At 44.6% G+C, this 19,923-nt stretch overlaps 1 protein-coding gene across 2 annotated transcripts in view; it reads left to right on the forward strand.

Moving 5' to 3' along the window:
* Positions 1-19,317, forward strand: part of LOC309608540 (uncharacterized protein) — a 60,442-nt gene extending 41,125 nt beyond the window's left edge. For both annotated transcript variants that reach the window (XR_014232939.1, XM_082348822.1), the window contains one exon: positions 17,741-19,317. Coding sequence is in view for 1 of the 2 variants with exons in the window: in XM_082348822.1 (XP_082204948.1) it covers positions 17,741-17,826 (86 nt within the window). In the remaining variant the exon portion in view is untranslated. The remainder of the gene's footprint in view (positions 1-17,740) is intronic.
* Positions 19,318-19,923: the final 606 nt, after the last annotated feature.

Here is a 19,923-nt window from a genome sequence, read left to right on the forward strand (position 1 = left end):
TTTTTCACTCAGCATAATGCCTTTGAGATTCATCCAAGTTGTTACATATATAAATAGTGCATTCCTTTTTATTGCTGAGTAGTATGCCATTGTGTGGATGGACCAATACTTGTTTATCCAGTCAAACAAACATTTGAATTGAAGGACATTTGAGTTGTTCTTCTTTTTGATGATTATGAACAGAGCTGCTGGAAGCATTCATGTACAAGAGTGGAATTGCTGGACCCTATGATAAGTACACAACTAACGTTTAAGAAACTACCAGAGAGGAGAGAAGATGGCGGAAGAGTAAGACGCGGAGATCACCTTCCTTCCCACAGATACAGTAGAAATACATCTACACGTGGAACTGCTCCTACAGAACACCCACTGAACGCTGGCAGAAAACGTCAGACCTCCCAAAAGGCAAGAAACTCCCCCCGTACTTGCGTAGGGCAAAAGAAAAAAGAAATAACAGAGACAAAAGAATAGGGACGGGACCTGCACCAGTGGGAGGGAGCTGTGAAGGAGGAAAGATTTCCACGCACTAGGAAGCCCCTTCGCGGGCAGAGACTGCGGGTGGCAGAGGGGGGAAGCTTCGGAGCCACGGAGGAGAGCGCAGCCACAGGGATGTGGAGGGCAAAGCGGAGAGATTCCCTCACTTCCCGCACGGAGGCTCGGCGCTGACCAGCACTCACCAGCCCGAGAGGCTTGTCTGCTCAGCCGCCGGGGCGGGCGGGGCTGGGAGCGGAGGCTCGGGCTTCGGTCGGATCGCAGGGAGAGGACTGGGGTTGGCGGCGTGAACACAGCCTGAAGGGGTTAGTGCACCACAGCTAGCCGGGAGGGAGTCTGGGGAAAAGTCTGCAGCTGCCGAAGAGGCAAGAGACTTTTTCTTCCCTGTTTCCTGGTGCGCGAGGAGAGGGGATTCAGAGCGCCGCCTAAACGAACTTCAGAGACGGGCGCGAGCCGCGGCTAACAGCGCGGATCCCAGAGACGGGCGTGAGACGCTGGGGCTGCTGCTGCCGCCTCCAAAAAGCCTGTGTGCGAGCACAGGTCACTCTCCACACCGCCCCTCCTGGGAGCCCGTGCAGCCCGCCACTGCCAGGGTCCCGTGATCCAGGGACAACTTCCCCGGGAGAACGCACTGCGCGCCTCAGGCTGCTGCAACGTCACGCCGGCCTCTGACGCCGCAGGCTCGCCCCGCCTCCTCTGTACCCCTCCCTCCCCGCGGCCTGGGTGAGCCAGAGCCCCCGAAGCAGCTGCTCCTTTAACCCCGTCCTGTCTGGGTGGGGAACAGACGCCCTCAGGCGACCTACACGCAGAGGCGGGTCCAAATCCAAAGCTGATCCCCAGGAGCTGTGCGAACAGAGACGAGGAGGGGAAATCTCTCCCAGCAGCCTCAGAAGCAGCGGATTAAAACTCCACAAACAACTTGATGTGCCTGCATCTGTTGAATACCTGAATAGACAACGAATCATCCCAAATTCAGGAGGTGGACTTTGGGAGCAGGATATATTAATTTTTCCCCTTTTCCTTTTTTTTTGTGAGTGTATATGTATATGCTTCTGGGGGAGATTTTGTCTGTATAGCTTTGCTTTATAATAGCTTTATTTTACTTCACTATATTATAGCCTCTTTCTTTCTTTCTTTCTTTCTATTTTTTCTCCCTTTTACTCTGAGCCGTGTGGACGAAAGGCTCTTGGTGCTTCAGCCAGGCATCAGGGCCGTACCTCGGAGGTGGGAGAGCCAACTTCAGGTCACTGGTCCACAAGAGACCTCCCAGCTCCACGTAATACCAAACGGCAAAAATCTCTCAGAGATCTCCATCTCAACATCAAGACCCAGCATCACTCAATGACCAGCAAGCTACAGTGCTGAACACCCTATGCCAAACAACTAGCAAGACAGGAACACAGCCCCATCCATTAGCAGAGAGGCTGCCTAAAATCATAATAAGGCCACAGACACCCCAAAATACACCACCAGACGTGGACGTGCCCACCAGAAAGACAAGATCCAGCCTCATCCACCAGAGCTCAGGCACTAGTTCCCTCCACCAGGAAGCCTACACAACCCACTGAACCAACCTTAGCCACTGGGGACAGATACCAAAAACAACGGGAACTACGAACCTGCAACCTGTGATAAGGAGACCCCAAACACAGTAAGATAAGCAAAATGAGACGACAGAAAAACACACAGCAGATGAAGGAGCAGGGTCAAAACACACTAGACTTAACAAATGAAGAGGAAATAGGTAGTCTACCTGAAAAATAATTCAGAATAATGATAGTAAGGATGATCCAAAATCTTGGAAATAGAATAGACAAAATGCAAGAAACATTTAACAAGGACGTAGAAGAACTAAAGAGGAACCAAGCAATGATGAAAAACACAATAAATGAAATTAAAAATACTCTAGATGGGATCAATAGCAGAATAACTGAGGCAGAAGAAAGGATAAGTGACCTGGAAGATAAAATGGTGGAAATAACTACTGCAGAGCAGGATAAAGAAAAAAGAATGAAAAGAACTGAGGACAGTCTCAGAGACCTCTGGGACAATATTAAACGCACCAACATTCGAATTATAGGGGTCCCAGAAGAAGAAGAGAAAAAGAAAGGGACTGAGAAAATATTTGAAGAGATTATAGTTGAAAACTTCCCTAATATGGGAAAGGAAATAGTTAATCAAGTCCTGGAAGCACAGAGAGTCCCATACAGGATAAACCCAAGGAGAAACACGCCAAGACACATATTAATCAAACTGTCAAAAATTAAATATAAGGAAAACATATTAAAGGCAGCAAGGGAAAAAAAACAAATAACACACAAGGGAATCCCCATAAGGTTAACATCTGATCTTTCAGCAGAAACTCTGCAAGCCAGAAGGGAGTGGCAGGATATACTTAAAGTGATGAAGGAGAAAAACCTACAACCAAGATTACTCTACCCAGCAAGGATCTCATTCAGATGTGATGGAGAAATTAAAACCTTTACAGACAAGCAAAAGCTGAGAGAGTTCAGCACCACAAAACCAGCTTTACAACAAATGCTAAAGGAACTTCTCTAGGCAAGAAACACAAGAGAAGGAAAACACCTACAATAACAAACCCAAAACATTTAAGAAAATGGGAATAGGAACATACATATCGATAATTACCTTGAATGTAAATGGATTAAATGCTCCCACCAAAAGACACAGACTGGCTGAATGGATACAAAAACAAGACCCATATATATGCTGTCTACAAGAGACCCACTTCAGACCTAGAGACACATACAGACTGAAAGTGAGGGGATGGAAAAAGATATTCCATGCAAATGGAAATCAAAAGAAAGCTGGAGTAGCAATTCTCATATCAGACAAAATAGACTTTAAAATAAAGACTATTACAAGAGACAAAGAAGGACACTATATAATGATCAAGGGATCGATCCAAGAGGAAGGTATAACAATTGTAAATATTTATGCACCCAACATAGGAGCACCTCAATACATAAGGCAAATACTAACAGCCATAAAAGGGGAAATCGACAGCAACACAATCATAGTAGGGGACTTTAACACCCCACTTTCACCAATGGACAGATCATCCAAAATGAAAATAAATAAGGAAACACAAGCTTTAAATGATACATTAAACAAGATGGACTTAATTGATATTTATAGGACATTCCACCCAAAAACAACAGAATACACATTTTTCTCAAGTGCTCATGGAACATTCTCCAGGATAGATCATATCTTGGGTCACAAATCAAGCCTTGGTAAATTTAAGAAAATTGAAATAGTATCAAGTATCTTTTCCGACCACAACGCTATGAGACTAGATATCAATTACAGGAAAAGATCTGTAAAAAATACAAACACATGGAGGCTACACAATACACTACTTAATAACGAAGTGATCACTGAAGAAATCAAAGGGGAAATCAAAAAATACCTAGAAACAAATGACAATGGAGATACGACGACCCAAAACCTATGGGACGCAGCAAAAGCAGTGCTAAGAGGGAAGTTTATAGCAATACAAGCCTACCTCAAGAAACAGGAAACATCTCGAATAAACAACCTAACCTTGCACCTAAAGCAATTAGAGAAAGAAGAACAAAAAAACCCCAAAGCTAGCAGAAGGAAAGAAATTATAAAGATCAGATCAGAAATAAATGAAAAAGAAATGAAGGAAACAATAGCAAAAATCAATGAAACTAAAAGCTGGTTCTTTGAGAAGATAAACAAAATTGATAAACCATTAGCCAGACTCATCAAGAGAAAAAGGGAGAAGACTCAAATCAATAGAATTAGAAATGAAAAAGGAGAAGTAACCACTGACACTGCAGAAATACAAAAGATAATGAGAGATTACTACAAGCAACTCTATGCCAATAAAATGGACAACCTGGAAGAAATGGACAGATTCTTAGAAATGCACAAACTACCGAGACTGAACCAGGAAGAAATAGAAAATATGAACAGACCAATCACAAGCACTGAAATTGAAACTGTGATTAAAAATCTTCCAACAAACAAAAGCCCAGGACCAGATGGCTTCACAGGTGAATTCTATCAAACATTTAGAGAAGAGCTAACACCTATCCTTCTCAAACTCTTCCAAAATATTGCAGAGGGAGGAACACTCCCAAACTCATTCTACGAGGCCACCATCACCCTGATACCAAAACCAGACAAAGATGTCACAAAGAAAGAAAACTACAGGCCAATATCACTGATGAACATAGATGCAAAAATCCTCAACAAAATACTAGCAAACAGAATCCAACAGCACATCAAAAGGATCATACACCATGATCAAGTGCGGTTTATCCCAGGAATGCAAGGATTCTTCAATATACGCAAATCAATCAATGTGATACACCATATTAACAAATTGAAGGAGAAAAACCATATGATCATCTCAATAGATGCAGAGAAAGCTTTCGACAAAATTCAACACCCATTTATGATAAAAGCCCTGCAGAAAGTAGGCATAGAGGGAACTTTCCTCAACATAATAAAGGCCATATATGACAAACCCACAGCCAACATTGTCCTCAATGGTGAAAAACTGAAACCATTTCCACTAAGATCAGGAACAAGACAAGGTTGCCCACTCTCACCACTATTATTCAACATAGTTTTGGAAGTGTTAGCCACAGCAATCAGAGAAGACAAAGAAATAAAAGGAATCCAAATCGGAAAAGAAGAAGTAAAGCTGTCACTATTTGCAGATGACATGATACTATACATAGAGAATCCTAAAGATGCTACCAGAAAACTCCTAGAGCTAATCAATGAATTTGGTAAAGAAGCAGGATACAAAATTAATGCACAGAAATCTCTTGCATTTCTATACACTAATGACGAAAAATCTGAAAGTGAAATTAAGAAAACACTCCCGTTTACCATTGCAACAAAAAGAATAAAATATCTAGGAATAAACCTACCTAAGGAGACAAAAGACCTGTATGCAGAAAATTATAAGACACTGATGAAAGAAATTAAAGATGATACAAATAGATGGAGAGATATACCATGTTCCTGGATTGGAAGAATCAACATTGTGAAAATGACTCTACTACCCAAAGCAATCTACAGATTCAATGCAATCCCTATCAAACTACCACTGGCATTTTTCACAGAACTAGAACAAAAAATTTCACAATTTGTATGGAAACACAAAAGACCCCGAATAGCCAAAGCAATCTTGAGAACGAAAAATGGAGCTGGGGGAATCAGGCTCCCTGACTTCAGACTATATTACAAAGCTTCAGTAATCAAGACAGTTTGGTACTGGCACAAAAACAGAAATATAGATCAATGGAACAGGATAGAAAGCCCAGAGATAAACCCACACACATATGGTCACCTTATCTTTGATAAAGGAGGCAAGCATATACAGTGGAGAAAAGACAGCCTCTTCAATAAGTGGTGCTGGGAAAATTGGACAGGTACATGTAAAAGTATGAAATTAGAACACTCCCTGACACCATGCACAAAAATAAACTCAAAATGGATTAAAGACCTAAGTGTAAGGGCAGACACTATCAAACTCTTAGAGGAAAACATAGGCAGAACACTCTATGACATACATCACAGCAAGATTCTTTTTGACCCAGCTCCCAGAGAAATGGAAATAAGAACACAAATAAACAAATGGGACCTAATGAAACTTAAAAGCTTTTGCACAGCAAAGGAAACCATAAACAAGACCAAAAGACAACCATCAGAATGGGAGAAAATATTGGCAAATGAAGCAACTGACAAAGGATTAATCTCCAAGATTTACAAGCAGCTCATGCAGCTCAATAACAAAAAAACAAACAACCCAATCCAAAAATGGGCAGAAGACCTAAATAGACATTTCTCCAAAGAAGATATACAGATGGCCTACAGACACATGAAAGAATGCTCAACATCATTAATCATTAGAGAAATGCAAATCAAAACTACAATGAAATATCATCTCACACCAGTCAGAATGGCCATCATCAAAAAATCTAGAAACAATAAATGCTGGAGAGGGTGTGGAGGAAAGGGAACACTCTTGCACTGTTGGTGGGAATGTAAATTGATACAGCCACTATGGAGAACAGTATGGAGGTTCCTTAAAAAACTACAAATAGAACTACCATACGACCCAGCAATCCCACTACTGGGCATATACCCTGAGAAAACCATAGGTCAAAAAGAGTCATGTACCAAAATGTTCATTGCAGCTCTATTTACAATAGCCAGGACATGGAAGCAACCTAAATGTCCATCGACAGATGAATGGATAAAGAAGATGTGGCACATATATACAATGGAATATTACTCAGCCATAAAAAGAAATGAAATGGAGGTATTTGTAATGAGGTGGATGGAGTTAGAGTCTGTCATACAGAGTGAAGTAAGTCAGAAAGAGAAAAACAAATACAGTATGCTAACACATATATACAGAATCTAAGGGAAAAAAAAAAGGCCATGAAGAACCTAGTGGCAAGACGGGAATAAAGACACAGACCTACTAGAGAATGGACTTGAGGATATGGGGAGGGGGTGGGGTGAGATGTGACAGGGTAAGAGAGTGTCATGGACATATATCCACTACCAAATGTAAAATAGATAGCTAGTGGGAAGTAGCCACATAGCACAGGGATATCAGCTCGGTGCTTTGTGACCACCTAGAGGGGTGGGATGGGGAGGGTGGGAGGGAGGGAGATGCAAGAGGGAAGAGAAATGGGAACATATTGTATATGTATAACTGATTCACTTTGTTATAAAGCAGAAGCTAACACACCATTGTAAGGCAATTATACTTCAATAAAGATGTTTAAAAAAAAAAAAAAAGAAACTACCGAAGTGTTTTCCACTACACCATTTTGCATTCCCATTGACAAATGTGTGAGAGTTGTTCATACATCCTTCCCAGTTGTTCCACATCCTTGTCAACACTTGTTATTGTCAGTATTTTTATTTTAGCCATTCTAATATGTATGCAATGGTATGTCATTGTGGCTTTAATTCTCATTTCCTCAATGGCTAATGGTACAGAACAGCTTCCCACCTGTACATTCTCTTTGAGGTCTATTCAAGTCTTTTGTCCATTTTATAGTTGTGTATTCTTACTGCTGAGTTTTGTGAGCTTTTTACATATTCTAGATACAAATCTTTTGTTGGCTATGTGATTTCAGATATTTTCTTCCAGTCTGTGGCCTGTCTTTTCATTCTCTTTAGAGTGCTTTTTGCACAGCAACTTTTTTCATTTTGATGAACTATCATTTATCAACTTTTTATTTTGTGGATCATGTTTTGGTGCTGCATGTAAAAACACTTTGCCTAAATCCAAGGCATGAATATTTTCTCCTATGTTTTCTTTTAAGAGTTTCATTATTCTTTTTACATTTGGATCTATGATCTGTCTTGAGTTGATTTTGTATAAAGTGTGACATTTAGATGGAGGTTTACTTTTTGCATATGAATGTCCGCTCATTCCAGCATCATTTGTTGAAAAGACTCAGCAAAGTCTTTAACCTCTCTGAGTCTCAGTCTTCTCCTCTGCAGGATGGGGTTGGTAACAATAGCACTTGCTTCACAGGGTTCTTATGTCATAATCATCCCCTGTTCCCTCCTGATTAGTAAAGAAACCAGGTTCTGGACATGTTAGGATTTTTATGTTTTCCACCAACTGTTTACTTCACAGTAAGTCTGTGATGAATAAAAGATGATGTTTATTTATAAGTTCCTGGTATGCAGTAGGTGTGCAGTATATAGGAAATGGCTGCAGCCAGACAGCCTGGGCTCAAATCCCAGCTCTGCTACTCCCTGGCTGTGTGGCCTTCAGGAAGCTATTTAATCTCTCTGGGCCTCAGTTTGGTCACCTGTAGAATAGGGATGAGGATAGTAGCACCTATAAAGTGTCTGGGACAGGACCTGGCACACAGTGCAGATGACATGCTGACCCTCCCACCTGTGGCCAGTCCCTTGGATGCCAAACTCATTTCCTGACACCTTGAGTAATGTAGGCAAACACTTATGAAAAAAAGTGAAAGGAAAAAGGATTTGAAGCTGTATGTGCAGGATGACACCAGTTAAACACACACAGACAGGTATGGGCACATATATGGGCATGGGCACGTACCCACATGCACACACCCTGGCAGCAGCCAGCTGCCTGGGCATTGCTCAGGAGAATAACCAGCTGTGGTTAGATAAATGTCTCCCTGCTGCTACTCATCCAAGTGGGGCTGCCTGGGTGAGATGCAGCTAAACAGAAATCAGTGCACCTATATATACAATGGAATATTACTCAGCCATAAAAAGAAACGAAATGGAGTTATTTGTAGTGAGGTGGATGGACCTAGAGTCTGTCATACAGAGTGAAGTAAGTCAGAAAGAGAAAAACAAATACCGTATGCTAACACATATGTATGGAATCTAAAAAAAAAAAAATGGTCTGAGGAACCTAGGGGCAGGACAGGAATAAAGATGCAGACATAGAAAATGGACTTGAGGACACGTGGAGGGGGAAGGGTAAGCTGGGATGAAGTGAGAGAGTGGCATGGACATATATACACTACCAAATGTAAAACAGCTAGCAGGAAGCAGCTGCATAGCACAGGGAGATCAGCTCGGTGCTTTGTGACCACCTAGGGGGTGGGATAGGGAGGGTGGGAGGGAGAAGCAAGAGGGAGGGGTTATGGGGACATAAGTATACGTATAGCTGATTCACTTTGTTATACAGCAGAAACTAACACACCATTGTAAAGCAATTATACTCCAATAAAGATGTAAAAAAGAAAGAAAGAAAGAAAGAAATCAGTGCACCTGCCCCTGTGACTCACACCCCGGGGGTGGGAGGGAGGATGGCAGAGGAGAGGGCATGTGTGAAGCATCCGCTGCATCTTGATGCTTGCGGCAGACCCGCCCAAGTGCAGCCCCACAGGCCTCTCTGGTCTCTGGTTTAACCGCTTGGTGGCTGTTAACTTCTTTGCGGTTCCCCAGTGCATTTTTTTTTTAACTGAATTAAGGATTTTATTTTATTTTGTTTTAACATCTTTATTGGAGTATAATTGCTTTACAATGGTGTGTTAGTTTCTGCTTTATAACAAAGTGAATCAGTTATACATATACATATGTTCTCATATCTCTTCCCTCTTGCATCTCCCTCCCTCCCACCCTCCCCATCCCACCCCTCTAGGTGGTCACAAAGCACAGAGCTGATCTCCCTGTGCTATGCGGCTGCTTCCCACTAGCTAGCTATTTTACATTTGGTGGTGTATATATGTCCATGCCACTCTCTCACTTTGTCACATCTTACCCTTCCCCCTCCCCACATCCTCAAGTCCATTCTCTAGTAGGTCTGTGTCTTTATTCCCGTCTTGCCACTAGGTTCTTCATGACCTTTTTTTTTTCCCCCCTTAGATTCCATATATATGTGTTAGCATACTGTATTTGTTTTTCTCTTTCTGACTTACTTCATTCTGTATGACAGACTCTAACTCCATCCACCTCACTACAAATAACTCCATGTCGTTTCTTTATATGGCTGAGTAATATTCCATTGTATATATGTGTCACATCTTCTTTATCCATTCATCCGATGATGGACATTTAGGTTGCTTCCATGTACTGGCTATTGTAAATAGAGCTGCAATGAACATTTTGGTACATGACTCTTTTTGACCTATGGTTTTCTCAGGGTATATGCCCAGTAGTGGGATTGCTGGGTCGTATGGTAGTTCTATTTTTAGTTTTTTAAAGAACGTCCATACTGTTCTCCATAGTGGCTGTATCAATTTACATTCCCACCAACAGTGCAAGAGTGTTCCCTTTTCTCCACACCCTCTCCAGCATTTATTGTTTCTAGATTTTTTGATGATGGCCATTCTGACTGGTGTGAGATGATATCTCATTGTAGTTTTGATTTGCATTTCTCTAATGATTAATGATGTTGAACATTCTTTCATGTGTTTGTTGGCAATCTGTATCTTCTTTGGAGAAATGTCTATTTAGGTCTTCCGCCCATTTTTGGATTGGGTTGTTTGTTTTTTTGTTATTGAGCTGCATGAGCTGCTTGTAAATTTTGGAGATTAATCCTTTGTCAGTTGCTTCATTTGCAAATATTTTCTCCCATTCTGAGGGTTGTCTTTTGGTCTTGTTTATGGTCTCCTTTGCTGTGCAAAAGCTTTTAAGATTCATTAGGTCCCATTTGTTTATTTTTGTTTTTATTTCCGTTTCTCTAGGAGCTGGGTCAAAAAGGATCTTGCTGTGATTTATGTCATAGAGTGTTCTGCCTATAAACTCAAAATGGATTAAAGACCTAAATGTAAGGCCAGACACTATCAAACTCTTAGAGGAAAACATAGGCAGAACACCCCAGTGCATTTTGAGGTGACCTCATTGCTTTCAAGTCAGACCATCCAAACGAAGCCTCCATATTTGGTGAAAAACTTCAGAGCCATTTTCATCCACAGGGATAACAGACAGACAGAAATTTAATTTGATTTATAGTCATATACATAAAAGGAAACTTGAAATATGCCATAGTATGAACAGTGGTCACCTCTGAGGAGTGGGATCATGGGTACCTGCTACTTTCTTCCTTACATCTTTTTGGTGTTTTCCTCAAGAGACGTGCGTTACTGTCAGAATCATCTCAAAGCAAACATTAGTTAAGAGCCTGTCCTGCACTTGGTGTTTTCCTCTACCGACCCAGACCCAGACCCAGGGGAGTCACGTGCTCCTGCCCACCAGGTAATCAGAAACAGGTGTGGTGGACAATCGATCATTCCAGGGAGGTCAGGGCTGGGTCTGTATAAAGATTGGTACCCAGGTCAGAACTTTCCAGAAAGGCAGGTGTTACCTGCATCTTTGCAGCCTTGCTGCCGGCCTCTTTCCTGCCCAGAGGGCGCTGGGTGGGCCCTGGGGGCAGCTGCAGCCAAGGCTGTGATGGCTGTGACTGGCCACCGTCGGGTGACCACCACGGGCCTGGCGCTACAACAAGTCTGTGAAGTGGACATTGCTGGCCCCATTTGGCAGATGAGAAAGTTAAGGATCAGAGAGGTGAAGTGACAGGGCTGAGGTTACACAGCTAGGATCTGGTAGAGTCAGGATGCCAATGCAGTGGCCACCAAGGCCTGATTTAAGGCTTAGAACACCTGGATAATCTCCATCATCCCCCACAAGCCTCCTTAAATAAAAGTATTGCCTAGGGTAAATGCAGCTTTAAGGCAAGAGCTCTGCCCAACCCCCCAGAGCCCCACTCCATGTCAGAATCCTGGAGCAGGGGTGCCATCTCAGGGGTGCCCTGCTCCAAAGCCCAGGTGCTCCCTCCTCTCCAGAAGGTTTCTCAGACTCAACCTTCACAGGCAAAGCCCCAGAACCTGGCCATCCAGGGCTCACTCCTGCTTAGGTGAGGCTGGGGAGAGTGGAGGGGACAGCTGGCTGGTCGGTAAGCCTACAGTGTGTCTCCAGCCATGGCCTCTCTGAGCTGTTCCCTCTTTGTGCTTCCAAAGACCATCTTGGGGGAAAGAAGGCAGCCCACCTCAGTCATCTCTCTTGTTTCCATCCTGGAGAGCAGAGCTGGGGTCCTGGCACTTGCAGTGAACTCTATCTCCACCCCTTCTCCACGGCCTGTGATCAGGGAACATGGGAGCACAGACCACCAGGCTCCCGGTCTTCGGGGCTGGGGTCAGGCTGAGGTGAGGTGTGGAGCAGAAGGGATAGGTTTCCGCCTTCACTTCACTATGGGACACAGGTTGAAAATGAGACCGAGTGCAGCTCACTCAGGTGCTGCGCCACCGTGATAAGTCACAGGTGCTGTTTCTGTTCAGCTCTGGCTTCTGCCCTGCCTGCACCTGGACGGGTCTTCAGCGCCCCACCCTGCTCTGACTTGGGAGAAAGCAGAGATAAGATCCCATCCTGACTCAGTCGAAGCCTCTGCAAAAACTCTAGAGTGAGAGTCGCCTGTGGGTTTTGGTTATCCCTGGAGATTTTAGAAACTAGAGCGGATAAAATGCATAATAATTTCTATGTATGGAGGGATGGGGGATTTATCTTACCTGTGCTCTTGTACCTGCTGTCTCATTAAACCTCATCATAACCAGGGTGGAGAAGGGATTATTATCTCACTATCTCCTTTTTAAGGATGAGGAATGGAGGCTCAGAAGGGACAGAACCGTGTCAGGTCACATCAACAGCAGCAGAGCCGGCATTAGACCAGGGTCAGAGTGACTCTAGTGCCTGCCTTGTTACCAAAGGCCATCTGCAGTCACTGTCACCTTCATGCTCTCACGTGTTGCGAGAGGTGGGCAGTGTGGGGACCAGGATCCCCACTATACAGACAGGAAAACTGAGATAAGACAGCATGGGTGACCTGTCCAAGGTCCTGCAGTTTGTTTGCTGCTGGGCTTATTCCAGGGCCCAGAATTGCAGCTCTTCAACTGAAGATGCTTGCAATGAAGATGGAATCGACTGTATTTCACTCTTCGTCCCTGGCTCTCAGTCTTTAGATTGCTGAAGAACCACCCAGGGGTGGGTGTGTCTGTTAAAATGCACGATCCCAGGCCTGACCCAGAGACTCTGACTTAGTAGAGATGGGGATGGAGCCAGGGAATCTGTATTTTATACACAGCATACCCCCTCACCCAGGTGCTCCTAGCAGGTCGAGTGCATGCAGACCACCCTTGGAGAAACACTGGTGTAGGGTGTTCCAGGCTCCATACTCGGTTCTATATGGACATTTTATAGCCTAGTGTTTAAGATCTAAGATTCTAGATTCATCCAATTTGGACTCAAGGACCAGCTCTTCCACTCACCAGCCTGAACCCAGGGAAAGTTATCTAACTGCTCTATGTCCAGTGTCCCCACCTGAAAGTGGGGATAATAATAGTACCTCCCTCATAAGGCCCTTGCAAGGAATGTTGAGCACTTAGAACAGTGCCTGCACAGAGCGAAGCTTGATGATGGTAATCCTCAAACGGCCCTGCAGTGTAGATATCCTAGGCCCACTCTACAGATGAGGAGGTGTGGGCACAGAGATGATGTAAGCTGTATAAGGACACACAGCCAGTGAGTGACAGAGCTGGGACTCAAAGAACACAGTGCTCCTAAAGGCTATGTGACCCTGTCCTGGTAGCACAAACTCCCTGGCCCTGGCCTTTGCACCCGCACCCACAGGGCACTCACACACAAGAGGGAGTCAGGAGAGGCCCCCCGGTGCTAGGCAGAGATTTGCTGCAAAGGGCGAGGGATCTGCACCGTGATTCTTCAATTGGTACTGCCCAGAGGCTCCAAATTGCATCCCTTTTTGCCGCAGATACTTTAAATATTATTGGATCTGTTGTATCATAAGGCCAAAGGGATAGAGCAACATGCACTGTAGCCTAGAATTACTGCAGAGACTTCTCTTCCTAGGTTCCCACTCAAAAGTGGCAGCTTTATAGATGATCTTGCTGTTAGATGGAAGTGAATCCGTGTGATGCTTTGTGGAATGTCAAGACAGCCAAGACTACGTTATGAGCCACAGTAGACTCGCCATACCCCTTAGGCAATATTCTGACAGTATACTGTTGGCCCAGCCAGGTCAAAGAAAACTGCTTCTGGTGGACCTTGCAAAACTGGTATAGAGAAAAAGCCATCAGCAAAGCCAATAATTGTATTCTAATTGCCAGGGGCCATGTCGATTTGCTCTAGCAAAAATAACACATCTGGGAAAACAGCTGCAATTGGAAAAACTACCTGACTACGTTTACAATAATTCACAGTCATTTTCCAAGATCCATCTAACTTCTGAACAAGTTGATCAGATTAGTTAACACACCTATTTAGAAGCACCCCTGTTTCTTTCAAGTTTTTTTAACTTCTTGTGCGTAGAGTTTTGGGGGGTTTTTTGTTTGTTTCTTTGCTTGTTTATTTTTTATTTTTTATACAATTTTGAAAAGTTACTTTCCATTTAGTTATTACAAAATATTGGCTATATTTCTCGTGTTGCACAATACATCCTTGAGCCTATCTTGCACCCAATAGTTTGTACCTCCCACTCCCCAACCCCTATATTGCCCCTCCCCCCACTGGTAACCACTAGTTAGTTCTCTTTATCTGTGAGCCTGCTTCTTTTTTTGTTATGTTCACTAGTTTGCTGTATTTTTTGATTCCACATATAAGTGATATCATACAGTATTTGTCTTTCTCTGTCTGACTTATTTCACTTAGCATAATGCCCTCCAAGTCCATCCATGTTGCTGCAAATGGCAAAACTTCATTCTCTTTTGAGGCTGAATAGTATTCCATTGTATATATAATATATACTGCACCTTCTTTATCCATTCATCTGTTGATAGATACTTAGGTTGTTTACATATCTTGGCCATTGTAAATAATGCTTCTATGAACATTGGGGTTCATGTGTCTTTTTGAATTAGTGTTTTGTTTTTGATGGTGGCATTAATCTGCAATCTGCACCACCACTGCCTCCTACAAGAAACGTTATCACTTTGGGTTTATTACCTTTCTAGGGAGGGAAAGTTCCAGAACTTCTTCTTAACCCTTCCTGGGCCAGAGAACCAAAGTGGGAATTCTACCAGTTGCTATGTATGTCTATTCCAATTATACTTTCGGAAACTAGGGAAATAACAGACTTGGCCCACTGTGAGATGAGCTTGAAATAAGACCCCATCTATCACCTGGTGGTTGTAAATCCCCACTTTGACTAGTGGAGCACAGTGGCATGTTGGGTCCCCAGGATTTAGCATCAATTCATAGCCAGTATCCGAAATTCCTAAAAGGTCTGAGTCTTTCCTTTTCTCCAGTAGACAGTCACTCTAGTACAGGGATTGGCAAGCCATGTCCCGGGTGCCACGTCTGGCCCATGGCCTATCTTTGTATGGCCCATGAGCTAAAAATAGTTTTACATTTGTAAAGGGTTGTTTAAAAAAATAACATCTTTGCTGGTCCATATCCTGAGACCTGTTCCAGTACCGATTCTATATCAGTCAGGACCTAAACAGAAAATAGGATCACAGAATTTTATCAGGAAAATTTAATGTAAAGGATGACTGGCTAGTAATGGGATGAACTGCTAAGATGTGAAGAGAACTCTAACAGAAATAGCTGATCTACGGAGTTGAGGCAGGGTACTCAAGGAGTAAACTAATTTGAAAGAACCACTCCTGCTGCCCCCCAGTGCTGTGATTCAGACCTCATTGGAGAGGGTGTGGCTGGAGCCACTGAAGTTTGGTGAAGAGTTTGCTGAGGCCCCACAGGCTGAGGCTGGCAGAAAACAGCCCACAGCAGGACCAAACCAAGTCGCCAGGCATCTGCTCCCTGCGGTGCCACGGAACCTCGCTGGGAAACCCACCCCCTCCGCAAGATGGAGAAAACGATGGTACCGACACCGTTGTTGTGAGGATTCAGCAATTCAAAACGTGTGAAAGGCTTAGAACGAATGGTGTTTCTCTAAGTGTGGGTAAGCCCTCCGTAAATGTTTGCTATCACTGTTTTTGTCATCACCTTTATCACCACTCTCCCCAGGGGGAGGAAACTCAGCCTGCTGAAGGCCACGGCAGGACACAGCAACACTGGACTCCAAGCCCCAGCCCATCTGGTGTCAAAGACCATGTTCTTTTCACTTGCACCAAGCAAGAAGCTCCTGGTCCAGTCTCAGTATTATATAGATAAACGGGGAATCTGAGGTCCAGAGAGTGGAAGGCACATGCCTGGAGTCACACAGCGAGAGGGGCCCGAATCAGGCCCAGGCCCCGCTCTCAGCTGTCTCTGGGCGGAATCCTGGAGACAACAGTAATCCCAGTTACCTGTGCGAATGTGACCCCACTCTGCTAACTTTCCCCTCCCCGTCCTTGTCTAATATTGATTTAACCTGTGGTTTTATGGTTAATCATCTCGTAGTAAATCTCTGCTTTAACCTCCCAGTGGGCCACCCAGGCTGTCTTTTTATTAGGAAATAAATAGTACAGGCACTTTGTGCCACACCGTGGCCAATGTGAGGTGCTTGCTGGTGGGAGGTGAGGCCGTGGCGCCTCTTGAGGCCCAGTAGACAAAGATAGGTGTGAGAATAATTCCAAGACGATGGGTGTGTGGGCATGGTTTATGCAAAACACAAAAGCTGAGATAAAATTGGCTTCTGCTCCAAAGCTCTAGGTAAGATTTTAAATGAAAGGATCAGCTGAGGGATAAGTCCCCGCACTGCTGCTTCCATGCTGTGCCTTCTGAGGCCAGCCTGACCCTCTCTGGGCCTCCGGGAACCTGAGGAGGGGGTTTGGGAACTGTCACTCAGGGGTAATCCACCCACTCAGCGTGGTGAGAGTGAGCAGACAAGGGCCAGCTCAGAAGGAAGCTCCCCCCACAGACCTCTGAGGAGCCCTGGGGTCAGCCCTGCCCCACCCAGCTTCCTGTCTCTCTGACTCTCTGAACAGAAAGAACACTGGACAGGAGGTCGGAAGCCTGAGGCCTGGCAACCAAAAAAAGGCAGGAGGCTGCAAATAAGAAAAGAGCTTAGGACTTCCCTGGTGGTGCAGTGGTTAAGAATCTGTCTGCCAAGGCAGGCGACACGGGTTGGAGCCCTGGTCCGGGAAGATCCCACATGCCGCAGGGCAACTAAGCCCACGTGCCACAACTACTGAGCCTGCGCTCTGGAGCCCGCGAGCCACAACTACTGAAGCCCATGCGCCACAACTACTGAAGCCCACGTGCCTAGAGCCCGTGCTCCCCAACAAAAGAAGCCACCGCAATGAGAAGGCCGCACACCGCAACGAAGAGTAGCCCCTGCTCGTTGTAACTAGAGAAAACCTGCGCGCAGCAACCGAGACCCAACGCAGCCAATAATTAATTAATTAATTAATTTTAAAATATATATATTAACCATCTAAAAAAAAAAAGAAAAGAAAAGAGTTTATTTAGGGTCTTAAGAACTGCAATTTGGGAGACAGAGATTGAGTTAAAACCGAAAGAATGTTCTGGGGAAGAGAAAGAGTCAAGGGCTTATTAAGGAAAATGCCTCAAGGCTGTACTCTGACACAAGAAAAGAAATATTTGTCCTTAAGTGAGGGCTGTCACGAGTTGTTTTAGGGTAAGGGTCCCCTAATTTTCTTGAGTTTCTGGCAGATGTTCTGGATGCCTTCGTTAGGAGGATAAGTGGTCAAAAGGTCAGATTCCCTCCAGACTGAGCCGTGCATAGGTCACACTTGCTCAATGGTCTCCTGGCTTCATTTTAGAGAATTGTCTTAGCAATACTAACTCCATTTTTATTTTTCTTTCACAGGCCTCAGCCCAGCCTGTATGATGATTTGCTGCATAACCTTGGACAAGCGTCTTCCTCTTTGGAGCCTGAGATACTGTGATTTATAAGAAATATATATTTAGTCTTCATGCACTGTTCCTGGCACAGCTCCTAAAACTCTTGGAATTTCCTAAGCTTTGAGAGCAATAAAGGTGCCTTTTGTTGTATGAAGGAGGTGACTTTTGGAAAGCACCTAGGTTAACCTCAGAATGGGGACTGGTTGCCAGGGGAACCAACCAGGCGATTGAAGGGTTAGAATTTTCAGTCCCTCCCCTCCCCCAGCCCCCACCAACCTCTAGGGAGGGGAAAGGGGCTAGACTTTCAGTTCAATCACCAATGGCCAATGATGTAATCCACCGTTCCTATGTAATGAAGTCTCTTCCCGCACCTTGCCCTATGTACCTCTTCTATCTGGCCATTTCTGAGTTATATCTGTTTACAATAAATGGGTAATCTAGTGAATAAAATGTTTCTCTGGGTCCTGTGAGCCGCTCTAACAAATAAATAAAATCTGAGGAGGGGGTCTTGGCTCCCATCTATAGGCGGTTGGTCAGAAGCACAGGTGACAACCTGGACTTGCAATTGGCATCTGAAGTGAGGTGGGCAGGGAGTCGTAGGCACGAACCCTTCACCTGTGGGATCTGATGCTACTTCCAGGGAGATAGTGTCGGAACTGAGTTAATTGCTTGGTGGTGTGTAAAAAAGCACTCACATCGGACGTCTCATCTGTAAAATGAGGGACATGCTGGACCCCAGTGTTCTTTCCAGTGACCCAGGTTGTGGGAGCCGCTGCAGGCTGGTCCACTCGATGGGAGGAAGGTGTGTGGACTGGACGGGGCCCCTCTGCCCAGCTACCTGCCGCCTCTTCTCTGTGCCCCTCCGCCTCCCTCCCTCATCCCTGGGGGCCCCATCTGGCACCATCCTCATCCCTGCTCCCCAGATGCAATGGAAACATTTCAGCATGGCTCAGTAGGATGCAGAGAACTGAGTCTGTCCCTCCAGATGGTGATGTCCTCTCCTGCTCCAAGCCCTAAACTTAGACGTGTTAGAGATGAAAACCAGAAGCTCTAGCTGCTCCTTCCTGTAGCTGTCATCCCACAACCTGTGCTGCAGAAAGCAGTGCCATAGGAGAATTGGAAGCAGGGTCTGGAAGAGCTCTCTGCACTCCCACGGCAACATTACACACAACAGCCAAAACGCAGCCCGACTGGCCACTGGCCGGTGAATGCATGAGCAAAATGTGGTCTATCCCTACAGTGGAATATCATTCAGCCTGAAAAAGGAAGGAAAACCTGACACATGCTACAACACGGATGAACCTTGAGGACATTATGCTAAGAAAGATAAGCCAGTCGCAGAAAGACAAACACTGTATGATTCCACTTAGATGAGATACTTCAAGTAGTCAAATCATAGAGACACAAAGTAGAACGGGGTCCCCAGCGGCTGCGGGGAGGGAGGAATGGGGAGATGTCGTTTAATGGGGATGGAGTTTCAGTTTTACAAGATAGAGTTGTGGGGATGGATGGTGGTAAGGGGTGCACAACATTAAGAATGCATTTAATACCACTGAACTATACACTTAAAATGATTAATATGGTAAATTCTACATTATGTGTATTTTACAACAATAAAAAAATTCAAAGATTAAAAAAACAGTGCCAAATAATAATAACAACAACTGTTGATTAGTGGGCATTTACCACCTAAGTACTGGGCACTGCTTTAAGTAATTCACAAGCAGGAATTTATACACTGCTCCCAACAAACCTGTGAAAAAGAAACCATTACCCCCATTTTACAGATGAGGAAACTGAGGCAGAAAGAAGCTAGGTAACTTGTCCAAGGTCACAGGGCTAGTAATGGCCAAGCCAGAACTGGACCAGACACTCTGGCTCTTGAACCCTCATGGTGACACATGTGATAGCCCTTATTAGCCCTGATCTGGGTTTTTTGTGCATTTGCCCGGTGAGACCCTAGAAGGAGGCTCAGGGGAAGCTGGGGGGAATCAGCTGTGGATTCCACAGGAGGACGAGGACTGTCCCCCATCAGCCCCTTCCCCACAGTCCCCAGAGCCACCCAGAGCATCCCTATGGGGAGTGAACCACACTCAGCCCGGCCTCTGGAGCCCCCAGTCCTGCGGCGCGTGGAGCAGCCAGCACCTG

The sequence above is a fragment of the Balaenoptera borealis genome, assembly GCF_965194805.1.
Source record: "Balaenoptera borealis genome assembly, chromosome: 1".
NCBI lineage: Eukaryota > Metazoa > Chordata > Mammalia > Artiodactyla > Balaenopteridae > Balaenoptera > Balaenoptera borealis.